This window comes from Carlito syrichta, unplaced genomic scaffold (assembly GCF_000164805.1).
Source record: "Carlito syrichta isolate Samal-C Ts95f unplaced genomic scaffold, Tarsius_syrichta-2.0.1 Scaffold308196, whole genome shotgun sequence".
Classification (NCBI taxonomy): Eukaryota; Metazoa; Chordata; class Mammalia; order Primates; family Tarsiidae; genus Carlito; species Carlito syrichta.
In genome coordinates this window covers 692,890-713,507 of record NW_007252292.1, presented here as the reverse complement: position 1 = coordinate 713,507, position 20,618 = coordinate 692,890, and the positions used below count along the sequence as shown (strand labels likewise).

Below are 20,618 nucleotides of genomic sequence, written 5' to 3'. Positions count from 1 at the left end.
AGTATTCCAAATGGCTCACTCTCCCTTCTTATCTGTCACCCGAAAACAATGCTAGAAAAGTTTTTTGTTTTTTGTGGAAATATCTGTCACTATTCTTTATCCTGTCTATACCATATCCCAATTCCCCTCCCTCATGCTAGACAGTTTTAAAACCAAACCAAACCTGAGAACAACCAATCAAAAAACCAGAAATAATCCAAACAAACCAAAAACTGGTTTGTAAGGGTCCACAAATGCTAGGATAGCCAGAGCTTTGAGTGTTTTAGAAATCTAGCTGATTATACACATATCCCAGGGTAGTCAGCAGGGCCCTCACACATTTAAGCTTTGCAGTAGAATCAAATTTCACACCCAGGTGGAAAGCCCATGTCTTCTCCACATGTACACTGGTTCCTTCATTCCAATCTTCATTCCTACATAATCCACACCTAGTTTGACAACTAGTACAATTTCTAGATGGAATGTGGGGAGACACATAAAACAAACTTACCCTAAGTTGGAAATATTCGGGTAGCAAGATGTCCTAAAGATTCTAAATAAGGAGGTATTTTGCTATATAAATGTTATCAACATTTCAGAGACTCTGGATTAAACAGATGCATCAATCAGAAAAAGTCCATTTTTATAAATGTTAAAAATAACTTGATCCAGGGGCTACCTCTTTGGGTCCCCTCCCACTGTGGGAGCTTTTCAGTACTCTCAATAAAATCCTGCTTTCTAAAAAAAAAAAAAAGTAATAATAATTTGATCCATGTGTGTTAGAGAACACAAATATACACGTTTTCCAACCCAAGTTTCCTGTCTACTTTAGATGGATTAAGATAACTTTAAATCATTATGATTCATTAACGTGGAATTAGGTGTGATCTCTGATCTTGGGGTTGCAGGTACTTAACCAAACTATTATGCTATCTACTCTGATGGTTTATTTGAAAGCTTCTGAGTATGAGGGCTCTTGCATCAAATGAGAAGTCAAAAGGGGGAGAAAAAAGGTACTTGTTAGTTTGAAAGTCACAGAGTTTATTGTTCTTTAATTAGGTTAGGAGAAAAACGAAGAACCCATTGGTAGCAGGAAGAAGCAAAAGTCTTCTAGGGTTTGGAATCTGCAAGGAAATGGGAAAAAAAAGTTCTTAGTTCCCTTCAATGACAAAAGCACCAACTACATCTGACAATGGACCCCCACAACCATACCTTACAACCCCTAGTCTGCTGGAGGAATCTGCTTTTGTTAATGGCAAAACAGCAAGTACCTTCCGACCCTGAGCGCTTTAGTACCACTGAGCACACAGAAATGTGTTAATTGAATTGAAAACATTCTATGCAGACATCGATGTATACTCCTGTCAACAGTTGTACAAGTGAGAACATCAGAACTAACTATCCCGGTAGTGGACTCATTCAGACAATTCTGGATTAATTCCAATGAACTTATTTTGATCCCTTTCTCATATACTCTATTTACTCATTAATTCAACAATATTTTCTTGAACTTTTTTTTTTTTTTTTTTTTGAGTTGGAGTCTCACTCTGTTGCCCAGACTGGAGTGCAGTGCAGCCTCGACCTGCTGGGCTCTGGTGATCCTTCCACCTCAGCCTTCCAAGTAGCTGGAACTACAGGCATGCGCTACCATGCTCTGCTAATTTTTTTTGATTTATTGTAGAGATGAGGTCTCACCAAGTTGCCCAGGCGGATCTTGAACCCGCGGGCTCAGGCAATCCACTCACCTTAGCCTCCCAAGGCATGGGATTACAGGCTGAGCCACCGAGCCCGGCTTTCTTGAACTTTTATACTGTACATTAAGGGATACAAATTAACATATTACCTGCTTTTGAGGTATGTGTTTTGTAAAAAGTGGAGTTGTTGATTAAAACCACAAATGGGATTAAGCATATTAAGTGCTAAGTGAACAAACTCCTTATGTACATTCAAAAAACATCCACCTACACTTAAGTTCCTTAACAGAACACTCAAGTCTTTAATTTTCTTTGTATCCTTCCAAAGAAGCTGAAGAATTCTGCAACAATAGGCATTCAAAATAATGATGCTTCATTTTTAAGAGGTTAAGGAGGTCAGTACCTGCTTAAGGATTCATATCTAATCTAGGATAATTTTTTTTTCCTGATTCCTTAGGGATTATACAGAAAAATAAATTTCAGTGTGTAAGGAGCTTAACAACAAAGAGTTAAGTTCAAAAGAAGAGAAATGTCTAATCTTAAGTTATAGATATAGAGATAAAAGTTTCTCCTAGGTTTTTTTCTTCTTAAGGTAGCCATTTTTGGTAAATAGCTATCCATACTGTATAATCACACTTTTTTTTGGAGCTGGAGTCTCACTCTGTTGTCACCACACATCTTGTATAGCACATCAGAGAGAAGTTCACCATGTATCCAAGTCCATGTAATGTAAGCTTTCCCTTCTCCCCACCTTTGTTTAGAGATGGGGTCTCACTATGTACAAGCTAGAGTACAGTGGTTATTCACAGGCACCACAGCCTCAAACTTCTTGGCTCAAGTGATCCTCCTGCCTCAGTCTCTTGAGTAGCTGGGTCTATAGGTGTGTACTACCTCACCCAATGTATGCTTTCCTGATGCACCCCAGTGTTTTGTCTCTTTTCCTCCTGGGACCAAATCCCATTTTCTGGCTTCCAGGTGCATTTAACAATTTGATGTCAGAACCCATCAAGAAAAATAGTTGGTACTTAGAGGCAACTGATAAACATTACTGTCTATAGCTAAGGAGTGTTTATTTTTAGCATCTCTTTTCTGCTTCTCAGAAGAAACATCAGTTTTAGTACAAAATGAACCCCAACTCACAGATTTATCTGTTCACGTCCAGTGTGAATCGACAACACAAGAGGCCAGTTATTCATTAATTCAACAAATGTTCACTGAGGGTCAACTATCTGCAAGACAGCTGGGATAGAATCCCACTCCCAGCCTTTGTAACATACCCTTGGCTAAGAGCAGTGTGGCTGGGCAACCTCAGTCAGGACAATATCTGAAGGCCATTTCTGAAGCTCTGCCATGGGCATACAGGGTGACCTGAGGAAAGGCTTCAGTGAACAGTGGGGGATCTGGATCTCTTCACAGAGATTTTGTGAGGTTCTATTAAATCAGATACTCAGATAAGATCAGCAGTGTGAGACTCTTGGAAACCCAAAACTTTAAAGTGCTCATTAAAAAGAGTATGAAATTTTTGATGAGTATTAAACTGTACTGCACTGGGAATGAATTGCAGAGCAGTGAAGCACAGCTGTCTGATTAATCTCAGTCCATTAAAAGAGGCATGATAGATCTAGAATGCAACTTTGATAAAAAAAAAAAAAAGGCAATGTGTACTAATGTTGGGGAAAACAACTTGGCATGTCAACAGAATTCTAATTTAACCAGCAAATGCCTATTCATTAGTGTGAGCCATAACAGAGGCTATATACTTAAAAGACACATGCACACACACAGCTTTAATTTGGTACCATAATCTGAAAGAAAATTGGACCCAAATTGCTTTATGTCCAGTTAAATCTTGCTGTCATCTGAAGAGATAGTGAAATAAAACTGAAACACTTACTTGATGAGATAGATGTTCAGTTACTAGGCATTTCCATCTATGAGTAGAAATATTTCAAAATAAATACACCATGTCAATTGAAATTCACTCCACCCCTATTCTCACTAAACACAAATGACTTATTCTTAGGTATACTGAATTGCAATATAAAAGTAGAAGAATTTAAAATTAGTGATTAGATTCCATTTAAAAGCACGGGAAATGAAAGCAGTCCTTCATCTATCAAGTCTTTTGACATATAAATCTGGTGACCTCATTTTTTGGGACTTGCAAGTATCCAAAGAGAAATGTTTTTAAAGGGAATTCTCTAGCTACCCCAAAATTAGCTCAAACAGTAGCCAAGGCTGAAATCAAGAGACTTTGAATTTTGGGGCAACATTAGGAAAAGAAAATTTATATTAAATAAAAATGACAAAATCTTGGGCATGCTGATGTGGAAGTTTCTTTATTAGAGAAGTATGATACAAATTTAGTAACTAAAACTCTGCATGGTTTCTGATGTCTAGGGAAGACATCTGAATACCACTCTTCATGCTGGATCTTATGACTTATTACTTTCATTTTCTCTCTACTCATTTCCCTTTGGACTCCTGCAACCCAATTTCTGATCCCAACTCTTTACTGATATGAGGCATTGAAAAAAAATCAGGGATGACTTCCTCCTAGCCCAAGTCAACACTCCTTTTCACTGTTTCCCACTTTTATTCATGGTATTTGATGTCAGTGGTCACCCCACCTTGAAAATATTCTGCTGGCTTCTGTGATCTTGTACTTCCCTGTTCATAATTTCTTGTTCATAACTAGGGTTTGGTGAACAAAACTTAGAGTCACACTCACTTTTAGGGTCAAGCAAGTGCAAGGTGTTCAGACTGAATATATCTGAATAATCGAGACCAACTGTATTTGGCACAATGAAAAGAATAAAGGTATGCTGCCTCCATTTCACTTACTCTTTTTCCATGGCAGAACATATGGCAGAGATTTGGGAACTCGCATGCCTGAAGCCAGGTTACTCTTACGTTCTGTAACTATGTTGCTTGCAGGGCTAGAAAAAGAAAAATGAATTTGACTATGTCGGCAAATCTGTATTATTCAGGCAGGCACATGCAAGACAATCAAAATGTGTTTTTTGTAATTTGGGGGAAAACAACAACCTACATTCATCTGAAATGTAAACACATTTCCATCAAAATGTTCTGCAATTAGAATGATTACCATTTCTCTGGAAAGCTCCCTGTTCTGCACAGGCATTAAGATGGGTCTACTTTTTTTCATTTTCTAGAAATTGAGATAAACAGCAATGCCATCTACTGTTCAGTTATATGACAGGCTCATCAACTCAATAAACATAAGAGATAAATAAAATGCCAAGACAACCAACCCAACGCAGCAAAACTCAAACTAAGGTAAAATTAAAGCTATAACCGATGGAAGTTTTAAGTTTTTCTATCTTACAGCATTTAAAATAGTATATGCTTTAAAAATCGATAAACATTCTATTTGGGGAAAAAAATGAAGTCTAGCAACTTATTCTTTCATTTCCCAATTCAGAAATACTCTCATTTGGGTTTGAAACTTGATCTTCCAAGGTTTGAGTCTTTGGTAGGAAGGAGAAATCTTACAGTTTCAAATTAGATCCACAATTAGTGGAAAGAAGAGATGCATTCTCTTTCCTAATAGGTACTCTGGATCTCCCAATCTCAAATAAAGAACTTTTTTTTTTTTTTTTTGAGTTGGAGTCTCACTCTGTCGCCCAGACTGGAGTGCAGTGGCACGCTCCAGGCCACCGCAGCCTCGACCTGCTGGGCTCTGGCAATCCTTCAGCTTCAGCCTTCCAAGTAGCTGGAACTACAGGTGCGTGCTACCATGCCCGGCTAATTTTTTGATTTATTATTAGAGATGAGTTCTTGCCAAGTTGCCCAGATGGGTCTTGAACCCATGGGCTCAGGCAATCCACTCACCTCAGCCTCCCAAAGCACGGGATTACAGGCTGAGCCACCGAGCCTGGGTGAAATAACTTTTAAGACTACCTTTTTCCTCAGATGTAGTTACCTAGAATAAAAATGATTCAAGTGCTATAGCCAGAGAGTTTTTCACAGCATTAAAGTAATGTAAATCTAGCACAAAACCCAACAGAGACACAAGAATGTCTGGATTCCCTTGCTGCACTATAAGGTAGTATTTTTGCATCCCTAGTGATTAGCAAAAAGCACATGACCTTTTTATGAATCAAAGAATAAATTAAAAAACACCGCCAAAATGTCTAAACTAAGCTACCACCACGGAACATTATCAAGGAAAAAGGTCAATTCATGCTTTGGTGGCTCCTTTTTGGGTAACAGAACACTCTGATTTGGGGAGGTAGTGTTGGGAATGGGACCATTTTCTTTACCTGTTGTTGCCACAATAGTTAGCTGTCCCCCAGACAAATGGAGTGCTTGTATCTTCCCACACATCTGCCAAAGGAAACAAAACGCAGTTTGTGGTACTACTAGAAAAAACACCAGTTCATGTTAGTCGAATTTGTAAGACAGGAAATAATATACCTAAGTTTGGAAAAGCAAGTAAAAATTGATCAAGTACCCTGCCTAAGTGGCACAGTAGCAGGAATTTAATCGAAGGATATAAACACAAGCAACATAAATAATAATAAACGTGCCTAGTAACAATCAAACACAGATGGTATGACACAATTTATGGAAAAAAAACAGATGTAACGAACTGCTTTTTCCAATCAAGAGGGATCGGCTGTTCCACGTGTCTGCACAATGATACAAATGTGCTCGTTTTGGGGCCCAATAAAAATAATAAGGCGTTCCAAACAACATGGTGTGTTCATAAAAAAGGAAAATCTTCCTTCTGTCTTAAGCAAATGACTTGAGATTTAGACATTGCAAAGAAAAAGATGTAGAAGCACTTCACCTTTATCCCAGTCTTCATCGCAAGGAGGGCACTGCCATGTGCTCTCAGCCAGAGTCTCTTGTCCAAAGTTCCTGGTTTGGTTGACTACAACACGATAGAGATTTGACATAAGAAGGGGATACTGCCAGGTTATTGTGTTTAAAGGGGTTAGTAGCTTAAAAGATTATGAGGCTGCTGGGTTTGGTGGCTCAGCCTGTAATCCTGCGCCTTTGGGAGGCTGAGGTGAGTGGATTGCCTGAGCCCTCAGGTTCGAGACCCGCCTGGGCAGGCGAGACCTCATCTCTACAATAAAACCAAAAAATCAGCCAGGCGTGGTAGCGCGCGCCTGTAATTCCGGCTACTCGGAAGGCTGAGGTGGAAGGATCGCCAGAGCCCAGCAGGTCAAGGCTGCGGTGGCTGGGAGCGGCCACTGCACTCCAGTCTGGGCGACAGAGTGAGACTCCAACTCAAAAAAAAGAAAAAAAAAGATTGCAAGGTAGCCTAGTAGGTCTTTGATTCTGAAAAATGGATAGTATAAAAGCTAAACAGAGGAATCTTATCTCTTTGCTGACAGAAGAAAAAGAAGCAGGAACAAATATGTTTACCATATTTATGGCAATCGAAGAATTTATATTTCTTTTTTTAATTGGAGTGCAGTGGCATAATCACAGTTTACTGCAGCCTCGACCTCCTGGACTCAGGCAATCCTTCTGCTTCAGCCTCCCAAGAAGCTAGGACAACAGGCATGTGCCACCATGCCCAGCTGGTTTTTTTGCTTTTCTGTAGAGATGAGGTCTTGCTATGTTGCCCAGGCTGGTCTCGAACTCCTGGGTTCAAGCAATCCTCCTGTCTTGGCCTCCCAAAGTGCTGGGATTCCAGGTGTGAGCCACTGTACCTGGCCAGAATTTTTATTTTTAGATGAACTATTAGTAAAATGAACTAGCCAGTTCAGAAGAGAAAGCAGTCTGACACACACAACCTGACAACCTATTTTTGCTATGAGATAAAAATCTCAAAGGTGGAGAAGTATTGTTCTTCTGAAACGATAAAAGGCAAAAGTCAAGCTGGTTATGTAGCGTAATATAAATCTGAAGGGGTTAACCTCTAGTACTCAAACATTTTAGCTAATCAGTCTTACCAACATCTTGTTCGATACAACTTTTGTCTTCACAGCTTGAGATATGATGACTGATTTCGGCACGAGGAACCTGGTGGCGAGCATTGAAGGGACAAGTAGCCAATTTGTTTGCGACATCAGGATGATTCTGTGGAACAAAAGTTAAGGGATTTGTCAGTTCTCTGCATCTCTTAAAGTCAAAGGGGTGTAGCTCAGCCTCATTCTATAAATGGCTCCCCCTAATACTCCTTGTCCAAGAAACTTCTGGCTTAACTATAATAGGTAAACTCATAGTAGAAAACTAAGAAGAAATTACTTTTTGCTCATGTAGACTATATAGACATTACTTCAAAATCATCAAAATATAAGTCTCTTTGTTATGATTGTAGAGATTGACAATGCAGATGTTAGGGTTTTAAGTGGTTTATGTAGAGCAAAAATGGTGAATGTAGAATTGGGTATTTGATCTATATGTTTTCCCCGTTGATTTCTCAGAGTCACAAGATTCAGGCAGTGCAGCCTGTAGTGATCGAGCTCTCTGGATGTCTCTGAAAGCTGATATTCAGGATGAACAGCAACACTCAAGCACGCTCTTAGTCTGCATTGCAGTAGTGGCCCTGCTATTGCAACATGACAGTGTAGAAAATAGCTGTTGTAAGGAAGCCGCAGAAGAGGCAAACCAATGGTTTTCCAGATTAACACAGTGACGCTTACTTAAAGTAATGATGCCTGAAATGAGGCTCTGAACAATTGTACCTTTATTTCAGCTATTTCACTAAGGAAAAACCCAGATGACAGTGTCTACTTTGCTGACCAAGTTCCTAATTGAAGAAAAAAAAAAGAGAGTCTGATATCACCCAAATCTTATGGCAAATATACCTGCAATTAAGAAATTTATTTATCAGGGAAAAAAAGATATGTCACAAACAAAACTCAAAAAACTAAACAATGTGAAATGGGGAGAAGGCTGGAAAAGCATAGGACAGAGAAACTTGTGAGGTCAGGAATCTCCATTATTTTCATAAAGAATATCGGGCATTCAATGCAGAGATTTTATGGCCAAAGATGAAGAACATTAGAAAAGGGGAGTTATGATAGTGTCTTTTTACTACTTGTCTCCCTTTCCCAATTTTTTATCCTTGGGAAATGTTTTAAGAACCCAGGGGAGGATGTTGCACTGGTATCTGTTAATCCATATTGTCCAGGTTTAACGTTAAAGAATCCTTGCTCTAGAGATTAAAAAGAGCAAGAGGAATAATCAAAGGCATATTACGTTTCCAGGATAAGACTGTCTTGAGACAGGGTCTTGCTATGTTGTCCAGGCTGGTCTTGAACTCCTCGGCTCAAGTGATCCTCCTGCCTTCCCCTCTGACAGTGTTGGGGCTGCAGGTATGAACCACTGCGTCTGGCTGAGAAATACTTTTTAAAGGATGTTAAATCTGAATTGTATGCAGTTTGGGTTAAATACCAAAATTGTTTTCCAAGCATAAATCCCGGCAGAATTTTGGTTTCTGTATCTGACATCTGCATTGTGACATCCCTGTTTAAGTGCTTCAATTAACTCATTTGTGACTGCTAACGTGAATTTACATCATTCCAGATTCTGTTCTGGTTGCTGCTGATGTGAATTTACCTATCGTGGAAGACTGTCTTTTCGGGTTTATAATCTGAATAAAAATACAAAGTACAGAATGCTAGTTAGAGTGGTGTCTGAGGCAAATACTAGATATGTCTGCAACTTTTAGCTGTATTGTGAAAAAGGTGACAATTTCACTTGTGCTTAACAACAGAAGTTTGTGGCAACCAGCTTAAGATTTTAAAAAATTTTCACCTGCTCTCAGTATTAGGAAAGTGAAAAATTTGCCGGTCGTGAATGTGTTAATATAACAAATGGGCCAGGTGCAGTGGCTCATGCCTGTAATCCCAGCACTTTGGGAGGCCGAAGTGGGAGGAATGCCCGAGCCCAGGAGTTCAAGACCAGCCTGGGCAACATGGTGAAACCCTGTCTCTACAATATATTAAAAAATTAGCCAGGCATGGTGGTGGCATGTATCTTTAGTCAGTCCCAGCTACTCAGGAGGCTGAGATGGAAAGATCACCTGAACCTAGGAGGTTGAGGCTGTGGTAGCTGTGATTGTGCCACTGCACTCCAGCTTGGGTGACAGAGTGAGACTCTGAATAAAAAAAATATATAGGCCAGGCATGGTGGCTCAAGCTTGTAATCCCAGCACTTTGGGAGGCTGAGGAGGACTGCCTGAGCTCAGACGTTTGAGACCAACCTGGGCAACTTGGTGAGACTCGTTTCTACAATTAAAAAAAAATATATATATATGTATTTTATAGACTTAAAAAACATATATGTATGTTTTATAGATAACTGATATGAACTACTTTGAGATATTCATATCAGTTAAGTCTATAAAAGAGTAACCAGAGCCGGGCTCGGTGGCTCAGCCTGTAATCCCGTGCTTTGGGAGGCTGAGATGAGTGGATTGCCTGAGTCCGCGGGTTCGAGATCCGCCTGGGCAACTTGGTGAGACTGCATCTCTACAATAAATCAAAAAATCAGCCGGGTGTGGTAGCATGCGCCTGTAGTTCCGGCTACTTGGAAGGAAAAAAATTAGTCAGGCGTGGTGGTGCACACCTGTGGTTCCAGCTACTTGGAAGGCTGAGGCGGAAGGATCGCCGGAGCCCAGCAGGTCGAGGCTGTGGTAGCCGGGAGTGGCCACTGCACTCCAGTCTGGGCGACAGAGTGAGACTCCAACTAAAAAAAAAAAAAAAGAGCAACCAGAAAGAAAATTCTTATTTCTTTCTTTCTTTTTTCTGGTGATCCTTCTGCCTCAGCCTTCCAAGTAGCCGGAACTACAGGCGCGTGCTACCACCCCTGGCTGATTTTTTGATTTATTGTAGAGATGCAGTCTCGCCAAGTTGCCCAGGCGGGTCTCGAAGAGGCTGAGCCACCGAGCCCGGCTGAAAATTCTTATTTCTTTAAAAAAATTATTTATTTTTATTCTGTAGAGACAGAGTCTTATGTTGTCCAGGCTGGTTTTGAACTCCTGGACTCAAAGTATCCTCCTATCTCGGTCACCCTAAGTGCTGAGGTTACAAGCATGAAACACCATGCCTGGTCCAACTTTTTTTTTCATTTTTATTTTATTTAAGTCTGAGTCTCACTCTGCCACCCAGGCTGAAGTGCAGTGACACACTCATGACCACTATCGCAGCCTAGACCTGCTGGGCTCAGGCAATCCTGCTACCTCAGCCTTCCAAGTAGCTGGAACCACAGGTGTGCACCACCATGCCTGACTAATTGTTTTGATTTACTGTAGAGATGAGGTCTTGCCAAGTTGCCCTGGCTGGTCTCAAACTCATGGGCTCAGGTAATCCTCTTACTTCCGCCTCCAAAAGTATAGGGATTATAGGTGTGAGCCACCACACCGGCCCAACTTCTTTCTTTTTTTTTGAGTTGGAGTCTCACTCTGTCGACCAGACTGGAGTGCAGTGGCCACTCCCGGCCACTATAGCCCTGATCTGCTATGCTCTGCCGATCCTTCCGCTTCAGCCTTCCAAGTAGCTGGAACTACAGGCGCATCCTACCATGCCCGGCTAATTTTTTGATTTATTGTAGAGATGAGGTCTCGCCAAGTTGCCCAGGCGGGTCTCAAACCCGCGGTCTCAGGCAATCCACTTACCTCAGCCTCCCAAAGCACGGGATTAGAGGCTGAGCCACTGAGCCCAGCTCCAATTTCTTTTTTAAAAAGATGCTTATTGTTGAAACTTGGACAAAAAGTTTTTTTTTTCTTTGAGTGGCTGGAGTGCAGTGGCACGCTCACGGCCACCGCAGCCTCAACCTGCTGGGCTCAGGTAATCTTTCCACCTCAGCCTTCCAAGTAGCTGGAACTACAGGCACGCACCATCACGCCCAGGTACTTTTTTGATTTATTGTAGAGATGAGGTCTCGTGAAGTTGCTCAGGCTGGTCTTGAACTCATGGGCTCAGGCACTTCACCTTGACCTCCCAAAGTGCTGAGATTATAGGCACGAACCACTGCGCCTGGCTGTAACAGTTACCGGCTAACTTCTGACTGTTCAATCTCTTTAAAATTCCTACACACACACACACACACACACACACACACACACACACACACACAACCCAGAAAGAAGCGCATTACAACGCTCGACCCATATCAGGCCAAAGAACATATCAAATATACAAGGTAAGAGGGATTTCCTATTGCTAGCAAAAATTAGTCTTTACAAAGGGTGAGAAGACTTCAGAGATGCTGTTCATAAATGTTGCTTCGTCACTCGTTGTTACAGGGAAGAAAACCAACACAAGAAAAAATTTATGCAACTAAGGAATAAACAAATACCTTTCTATAAATGCTGGTTTTTAACACAGAGGAAGATTCCCAAAACAATTCTGGCATTCAACTAAAGCAATTATGATAAAATTATTTGATGTTTATAAAATATGGTCTTTTAAAATAACTCAGGAGGGCATCAGAGGGCAAATTATGAAAACAATACCCTACCTTTCTGCACTTGATAAGATGATAAGGAAACCTGCAGGCCCTGATCTGGTGGTTTTTATCATAGGGGCATTGTAACAGCTTTTCAGGGTCCAGGGAGTCAACTGCGAGAGAGAAAAATACAGTAAGTAAAACTGTAAAAGGCATTTATAAAATGACAGAATTCCAGGCATACTGGATTTTTCAAGAGAACCTGTAATAATAGAATAAGACAATCTAAAGAAAACTTGAACTCAGTCTGTCACCCAGGCTGGAGTGCAGTGGTACGATCATGGTTAAGTTTTCTTCAAAAAGGATGACTAAACATTTAAAATATCACTGAATCTTAGTAAGTCCAGTAGAATCAGTAATCATGGGTAATCAATTAATATTTGAACATAAATATTGTTTTCTCTTACTATAAAACAAAAAGTCAAACAAAATTACATCTTCGTTTTCATTTTTAAAAGTGCCAATTCAGGGTTATTCCTATTCTCTAGCTGGTCTAACCAGAGCTTCCCAATCAGTATGCTACAGTTGAAATGGATTGCTGGTGTGCCAGTGTATCAATCTGGGGGCTCACTGCACCTTCAACCCCAACGACCTGCAAGTTGAGAGTAGTTAATACCCCTCACCAGCATCTTTGTCTATTACTGGTACCTTATAACATGCAAAAAGTTGGTAAGCACTGCTCTATATCAGTAATATGTTCTATGGAAACTTGAGAAATATTAGTGGACAGATTTCTTTTTCCTCTGTCTGCTTTAATTTTCTCAAGTAGTTCCTAATCTTGGTTATTCTAGTTATCTCTCAAATGAAACCGATATCAGATTTTGGAACATAGGTGAGGGAAATAAATAGAGAATTCTTTACTCTGGTGACTACCAAATTGCCAGCTAAAAAAATAGGACAATCTGCAAAAACAGAACCTCCTGAGGGTAAGACAACTGCAGACATATGGAAATGCTGTGTGAAAGAAAGCCCCTAACCTATACAATGCTATTTAAAACCCTTAGGCTATTCAGAATGCTCAAGCCAAGCCCCCAATTTTAACAAACCTGGTTAAGAAAGAGAAATTAAATGGTTAAGCACATTCAGAGTGTATCATCAGGACAAGAGGCAACCTAATAAAATACTCTTGCCACTCCTGAAGGCAATGATAAAAGTGAAATAAGATAAACAATTCACATTTGATAAGATGCTTATAAACCAGGAGACTGCTATGAAAATCAGAAGCCAGTGGGGAATTGAAACAGACAGTTTCGCTGGAAGAGTGGTAAACATGGAATAAATTGCTGACCATGATCGTGATGCAAATGAGCCAGAAAGGTGATTTGAAGGACAGAATGAATAGGAAGAAAAAGTCTTAAAGGACAGGCAGGCTTATTATGCCAACCAGGCTCTTCTTGACCAGAAATCTTTTCATATTTCTGAAGCTTCAGGACACCAAGGGAGCGTTTACGGATGAAATTCTTATTAGCTTCCCTTCATTTAACTCCATTCCATCACTAGCAAATGTTAGGCTATGTCAGCTGCTGACAGACAGGATGGTACCTTATGATTCACACACGTGATACTGCCCAGATAGTGGCCTATGTCAGAGGTGATAATGAGATCTTCCTATCAACGCTTTACATCATGGTCTCCAGCAGCTCAGGTCAGTTTTAATCTGGTTTTCTAGATTAAAAAAATTTTTTTAATCTAAAATTTTTAATTTGTGGTAAAGTACATGTAAGTTTATTATTTTAATCTTTTTTTTTGAGTCAGAGTCTCACTTTATTGCCCAGACTAGAGTGCAGTGGTATGCTCATGGCTACTGCAGCTCGACCTGCTGGGCTCCGGTGATCTTTCCGTTTCAGCCTTCCAAGTAGCTGGAACCACAGGCATGCGTCACCACGTCCAGCTGATTTTTTGATTTATTGTAGAGACGAGGTCTCGCCATGTTGCTCAGGCTGGTCTCGAACCCCTGAGTTCAGGTAATCCTCTTGCCTCCACCTCCCAAAGTGTTGGGATTATACGCATGAGCCACCATGCCTGTCCCCATTTTAATCATTTTAAAGTATACAGTTCAGTAGTGTTAAGTATACTCACACTGTTGTGCAACTAATCCCCGGAAGTTTTTTGTTTTGCTAAAACTTAAACTCTATGCCCAATAAACATCAACTCTTCATTCCTTACTCCCCCCAGCTCCTGGCAACCATCACTCTACTTTTTGTTTTTAGGAGTTTGGCTATTTTAGATATATCATGTACATGAAATCACAGGGTATTTGTCTTTTTGTGACTGGCTTATTTTACTTAGCATAATGTCCCCAACTTTCATCTATGTTATGACATGTAACAGAATCTACTCTATCTTCTATCATGCAATTTGCTTTTTTTTTTTGAGTTGGAGTTTCACTCTGTCGCCCAGACTGGAGTGCAGTGGCCGCTCCTGCCCACCGCAGCCTCGACCTGCTCCTTCCTCCTCAGCGATCCTTCCTCCTGCTCCTTCCTCCTCGGCGATCCTTCCTCCTCAGCCTTCCGAGTAGCCAGAATTACAGGCGCGCACTACCATGCCCGGCTGATTTTTTGATTTATTGTAGAGATGAGGACTTGCTGCCCAGGTGGGTCTCGAACCCACGGGCTCAGGCAATCTACTCACCTCAGCCTCCCAAAGGTGCGGGATTACAGGCTGAGCCACCAGCCCGGCTTGTTTTTTTTGAGCTGGAGTCTTTCTCTGTTGCCCAGGCTGGAGTGCAGTGGCAAGTTCATGGCCACCCCAGGGTCAAGCCGCTGGGCTCAGGCGATCCTTCCGCCCCAGCCTTCCAAGTAGCTGGAACTACAAGCGCCTGCTACTGCACCCAGATAATTTTTTTGATTTATTGAAGAGATGAGGTCTTGAGAAGTTGCCCAGGCTGTTCTCGAACCCGTGGTCTCAGGCAATCCTTTCACCTTGGCCTCCCAAAGTGCTGGGATTATAGGCTTGAGCCACTGCGCCTGGCCTTGTACCAAATTCTTAATTGGTTCCCTTACTGAGGGATATTTAGGTTGTTTCCAGTTTTTTACTCTTATGTAAAGTGCTATGACTAACAATCTAGTAACTACTTTGTGCACTGTATGAGTATTTCTCTTGGACAGGTACCTAAGAGTGCTGCATTGAAGTATATGTGCACTTAAACTTGTAACAAATAATATCAAACTACTCTAAGAAATTTTGTCTGGCTTCCTGGGAATATAATTTATTTTGGAAAACAAAGTAGGTCTTGTTGACAAACTTCCTCCAAAAGCACAGACTCAGTTGTTCCTCAAATTCGTATAGGGCCCAGAAGCCATGGTGAGAAATGAAGAAAACTTCATGGAAATAAGGAACTAAGCCTTACAAAATATCATTGGCTAACAGGTATAGTTCAAAGAGAGAAGATGGAGATCTTCAGAAATCTACCAGATTAAGGTTGAAGTTCAAGGTCAATTTGGGAAAGAGGTCAAATATATTCTAAGACAGCAGTTTCCTTTTTTTTGAGTAGGAGTCTCACCACTCTGTCACCTAGGCTAGGGTGCAGCAGCATGCTCATGGCCATTGCCACCTCGACCTGCTGGGCTCAGGTGATCCTTCCACCTCAGCCTTCCAAGTAGCTGGAACTACAGGTGTACGCCACCACACCTGGCTAATTTTTTGATTTACTGTAGAGACGAGGTCCTGCCAAGTTGCCCAGGCTGGTCTCAAACCCATGGGCTTGGGCAATCCTCTTGCCTTCATCTCAAAAAGTGCTAGGATTACAGGTGTAAGCCACCACGCCCGGCAGGCAGCAGTTTTTTAAACTTTAACACAAACTCCCCAAGTTAAATCACTTAGAAATTGTGTTAAAATGCAGATTCTAATTTAGTAGGCCGGAGATGAGATCTGAGATTGTGCATCTGTAACATGCTCCCAGGGCTTTTTTTTTTTTTTGAGTTGGTTCCACTGTTCCCAGGCTGGAGTGCAGTGGTACAATCATGGCTCACCACAACCTTGACTTCCTGGGCCCAGGTGATCCTTCTGCCTTAGCTTCCTGAGTAGCTTGGACTATAGGCATGTGCCATCATGACCGACTAATTTTTTTTTTCTTTTTTGGTAGAGTCAGGGTCTTCCAATGTTGCCTCAGCTAGTCTTGAACTCCTGGGCTCAAACTCCCAAAGTACTGGGATTACAGGTGTGAGTCACCATCCCTGGTGGCTTTTAAGAAAAAACTGTGGCTGAAAAAAGTAACTAAGAAAATCCTCACAGAAAATAAACAATAAAAGAACTGAAAGAATGAGATGCTGCTTTCTAATTTAATATGGTAAACTTTCAGGAGTATATATATATATATGCATATACCTATATATATCATGCACACATTTTTCTTTTCTTTTTTTTTTTTTTGAGTTGGAGTCTCACTTTATCGCCCAGGCTGGAGTGCACTGGCACACTCTTGGTCATCGCAACCTTGACCGGCTGGGCTCAGGTGATCCTTCCGCCTCAGCCTTCCAAAGCAGCTGGAATTACAGGCTTGCGCCACCATGTCTGGCTAATTTTTTTTGATTTGTAGTAGAGAGAAGGTCTTATCAAACTGCCGGGGCTGGTCTCGAACCCCGTGGGCTCAGGCAATCCTTTTACTTCGCCTTCCCAAAGTGCTGGGATTATAAGCTTGAGCCACCACACCCGGCCACATTTTTCATTTTAAGTAAAACTAAGGAGCAGGGAAGCCGTAAAGAGGATTAGAAACTCTCAAAGTGTGGTCCTCAGATCACCAGCATCAACATCACCTAGAAACATGTTAGAAATGAAAATTCTCAGACCCCAGACCTTTTGAATCAGTAACCAGCCCAATAAGTGATTCTGCTGCATGCTAAAGTTTGAGAACCAGTGTTCTGCATATTTGATATTTCTATATAGTTACTGTATTTTGGAGATAAAGATCCCACTGGACTCTTTCTAGAAGAAAGAATGTGGCTGAAATATCCTTTTAGTTGGAACTTATTATGAGATTCTGAACAAGACAGCAAAGTAGGAAACAAAGTAGGTCCTGTTGACAAGTTTTATCCACAGGCATTAATTCAGATGTTCCTCAAATTTGGTCAGAGCTTATAAATCATAGTGCCTGTGGTATGAAGTAGGGTATCAGGTACAAACAATATAGAAGATTCTGTCCCAACTAAATATGTAACCTTGAGCAAATCAAATAATCTAAGCTCTATTTTTCTCTATTGTAATAAGTTAAATGACTTTTTGGGTTCCCTTTGGTACTATACTTGTACGATTCTAGGTGCTGGCTCCCCCTTTGATGTCTTTGGCCACCCAAGGTTCCTGGATCACTTGAGAAATAAGAACTCTTCCTAGGTTTTCTTATTCTAAAAACTCAATGTACACCAATGTTACTACATATACCATATTACCCTCAAAATAGAAAGGAAGCAGAGATTACCATTCCTGTGTCATACTTACAGGGAGAAGTTAAAGTCCTGAGGAGGTAAAATGCCTCATTTAATAAATATATAGTTTAACAAAGTTGTCCTAACTGCAGTCTTTCCAAAGCTCTATGACTTCTCAGACCTTTTTTTTAAACTTAAATTTCAAGTGTCATATTTCAAATTTGGGCACTTCTCTTCCTTAATACCATACAGATCCTTCCTCTTCAGCAGTCTGGGGAAAAATCTGAGTATTTCCTAGCAGACTGCAAGTCTTGTCAGACATAAAACTTGTGTATATAAGTTATTTTTAAAAAGCAACAAGAAGTACGTACTGTAAGTTTCTTCCATGCCGGAAATGAAGCTGAATCCAAGTGCTAGAAAAAAAAAAAGTGGTTCAGGGAATCAAAAAGAAAACACACCAAAAAGTAGCTCTAAGAAGTGGAGTCACTTCTAGAAATGAAGCTATACAACTTCAATATAAGAAACCCCTACTCCCCCACCACCCCCAAACATTTCTCTGCTTTAAAACATTCATCTTTGAAGCATTTTAACATCATAGCCCATTCACATTCTTGGAATAAATTCTCGGGCCTATCAATGGCTAAGAAAAATCAAGTTAGGATTACTACAGTTCAAATCCAAACTGTATTTAGGTGACAAAATGTCAATCTACTTTAGGTGTTATTCCTTAAGTGCCTGTCACTGCTTACCTTCCAATAGGGTTTGATGCCACTTAATGTTAGAAGAGGCAATTCAAGACCACAGGAATACTGTACTTTTATTTAAGCTTATACATAAACACAGAAATAGGGTATTATTATAAAATTCTCAAGTTCTTTTTTTGGGGGGGATTTAAAAGGGTGCTATTTTAATTTTATTTTTCGTTTTAAGCCACCTTTATTTATTTTATTATAAAGATGTGGGGTACAATTCAGGGTTAGGTATACAAACGTTGATTATGCAGGTACCCTTGTTGATGATGTATGCCCCTCTCTCCCCTAGCAGTTTCCCTCAACTGCCAATCCCACCCCCTCCTTCCCTGTTTCCCTGCCAATCACTTTCTTATAGTATTATAATTGTTCAAGGTCCGCTTATGAGTGAGAACATATGGTACTCTGTTCTTTGTTTCTGTGATAGATCACTGAGTATGATCGACTCTAAATCCATCCAAGTTGCTGAAAAGTTCATATGTTTGTCTTTCTTTATGGCTGCGTAATATTCCATTGTGTATATGTACCACATTTTTTTTTTCCCTCTCAAGTTCTTAAAAATACAGGGTAGGCAGGCTACTGTCTTGCTCCTCTGGGATCTGGGACACTGGAAGCCTATGTCAGACGGCATGCACTTAACCCTTCCAGTATGCCCAGAGACACTCTCATTTAGCATTCTCATGGAAGGAAGGCACTGACATTCTCCCTTTTTCACGTCTCTCCCCCAATCTCCACTGCTAACTGGCAACACTTTTGATTTAAGCTTCCCCAGTTAGTAACCGTTCCCTCTGTGCACTGAGGGAAAGCTTCTGCATGTTAGGACTTAAGGACTGCCTGTAGGACCGATGCCACAGTCATAAGAGAACAAGTCTGTAACAGAAATGTGAAAGATGAAAAGAGCAATAGTTTCCTAGCTTGAATCCTCTTCTGCTGGAGAGCTCCTCTATTGAACACCGTGACTAAATAAACTTACTATTATGGGGAAAACGAAATCAACATAAAGCCACCCCCATGGGAGACTTCTGAAACGCGGCTCCCGTCTCTGGAGCAGGCTCTCTGCTGGCCCCTCGTACAATTCTACACCCTTGACCTACACCATAGAAGGAGTAGCCCTTCTATGACATAAGCAACATTGGAACCTACGGCAAGAAATACAAGCAATCAGCTAGAACCCGGGTTTTTTTTCTTCTTTTTCTTTTTTATGGCGGCAGAGCCCATTTCTCAATGACGATCATCAGCGAAGCTCTCTTAAAACATATTTTTCAAGTTGATTTTTGGAGTAAGACATCCTAACCGTCTTTTTGGATACGTCTCACTTATAGTTACTTCGCACTTTTTCATTTAAAATAAGAGGTCTGTTAGGAAGAACCACGTACTGTTTCTCGATTTTAAGTGATGAGCGCCAGATCCAGCAGCCTGTAGGAAGCCAGCCAATTCTTTGCGGGCCAAAAAGAGAAATTACAGGAGAGGGAGGGCAGCGGAATTCGCAGCATTGGCCCTCGGGGTCCGGTTAAATGCCTTCAGCGTTAGCCAATGGGTCTTCGACCTTTCCCCATCGCCAGAGGGCGGAGAAATGGACGAAGGAAGGTGGGGTCAAAGGTGGGGGCTGGTGTCATCGGAGACCACTGGCTAAACTCCTAAAATAAGAAAGAATCGCTTTTCTTCCCTTAAACAAAAAGGCACAGAGTAGCTCTAAGCAACCAGGCTACATAAGGGAAGGTGGTTAACTTAGAAAGAGAGAATGGCCCTCAAGGGGACGAAGGAGCGGCCTGGTCCCGCCAAAACAGGTGGATGAGCGCCTGCAAGGTCAAAGGCGGCGGGCGGGAAAGGGACAGGAAGGCACTACACGGCGAAGGCATCCCAGTACACTAATACGCTAAAGGAGACTTGTCTGGAGGCGCCGAGCCCTGGGCCAGAAGTCTTTCCTACCTCGTTGACACACGCTCTCCTCACAGGTGCCTTGTCTTGCACAACAGCGCCCAGCAACGCCCACTTCCGGCGCCTGCCACGCCGGGGGGCGGGCCTCGCTTCCTGTGACGAGCCCACTTCCTGTGACGGTAGTCTCGGGGGCTAGCCTTTGTCGTCGGCGTGGCTGAGACCTCCGTTGTGGGCCCCTAGGGCTCTCCTTCCTAGGTCCTTTACCTTCCGCGTGAGGATCCCCACCTTGGGGCACCCCCAGATGGGGCCGTTTTCCTTCTCTGGCCCCCGGAAGTGGCCTTGCAGGTGGACCTTGCACATCCTTCCTTGACTTTGTGGCGGCCATCTTAGGAAAGAGTAGGAGCGCGTGGAAATGGGCCTTTGAGGGAGTGGGACTGACGGGGTAGGGGGGAGGGCTTTCTGGGAAAAAGCCTTGTCGGTAGAAGTTGGAAGTTGTTTTGGTACAAAAGTATAGGTTTGGA

At 41.6% G+C, this 20,618-nt stretch overlaps 1 protein-coding gene across 1 annotated transcript; it reads right to left on the bottom strand.

Annotated features, from left to right (window-relative positions):
- Positions 1-788: 788 nt before the first annotated feature.
- Positions 789-20,210, bottom strand: GTSF1 (gametocyte specific factor 1). The gene is made up of 9 exons (XM_008065255.1): positions 20,149-20,210; positions 17,842-17,883; positions 12,123-12,223; positions 7,607-7,733; positions 6,490-6,573; positions 5,960-6,023; positions 4,518-4,612; positions 3,568-3,604; positions 789-1,103 (listed from the first exon to the last, which is right to left on the bottom strand). Exons 2-8 carry the CDS (start codon positions 17,855-17,857, stop codon positions 3,591-3,593), a joined length of 501 nt encoding a protein of 166 aa, XP_008063446.1. The 5' UTR covers positions 17,858-17,883; positions 20,149-20,210; the 3' UTR covers positions 789-1,103; positions 3,568-3,590.
- Between the last annotated feature and the right edge of the window lie 408 nt (positions 20,211-20,618).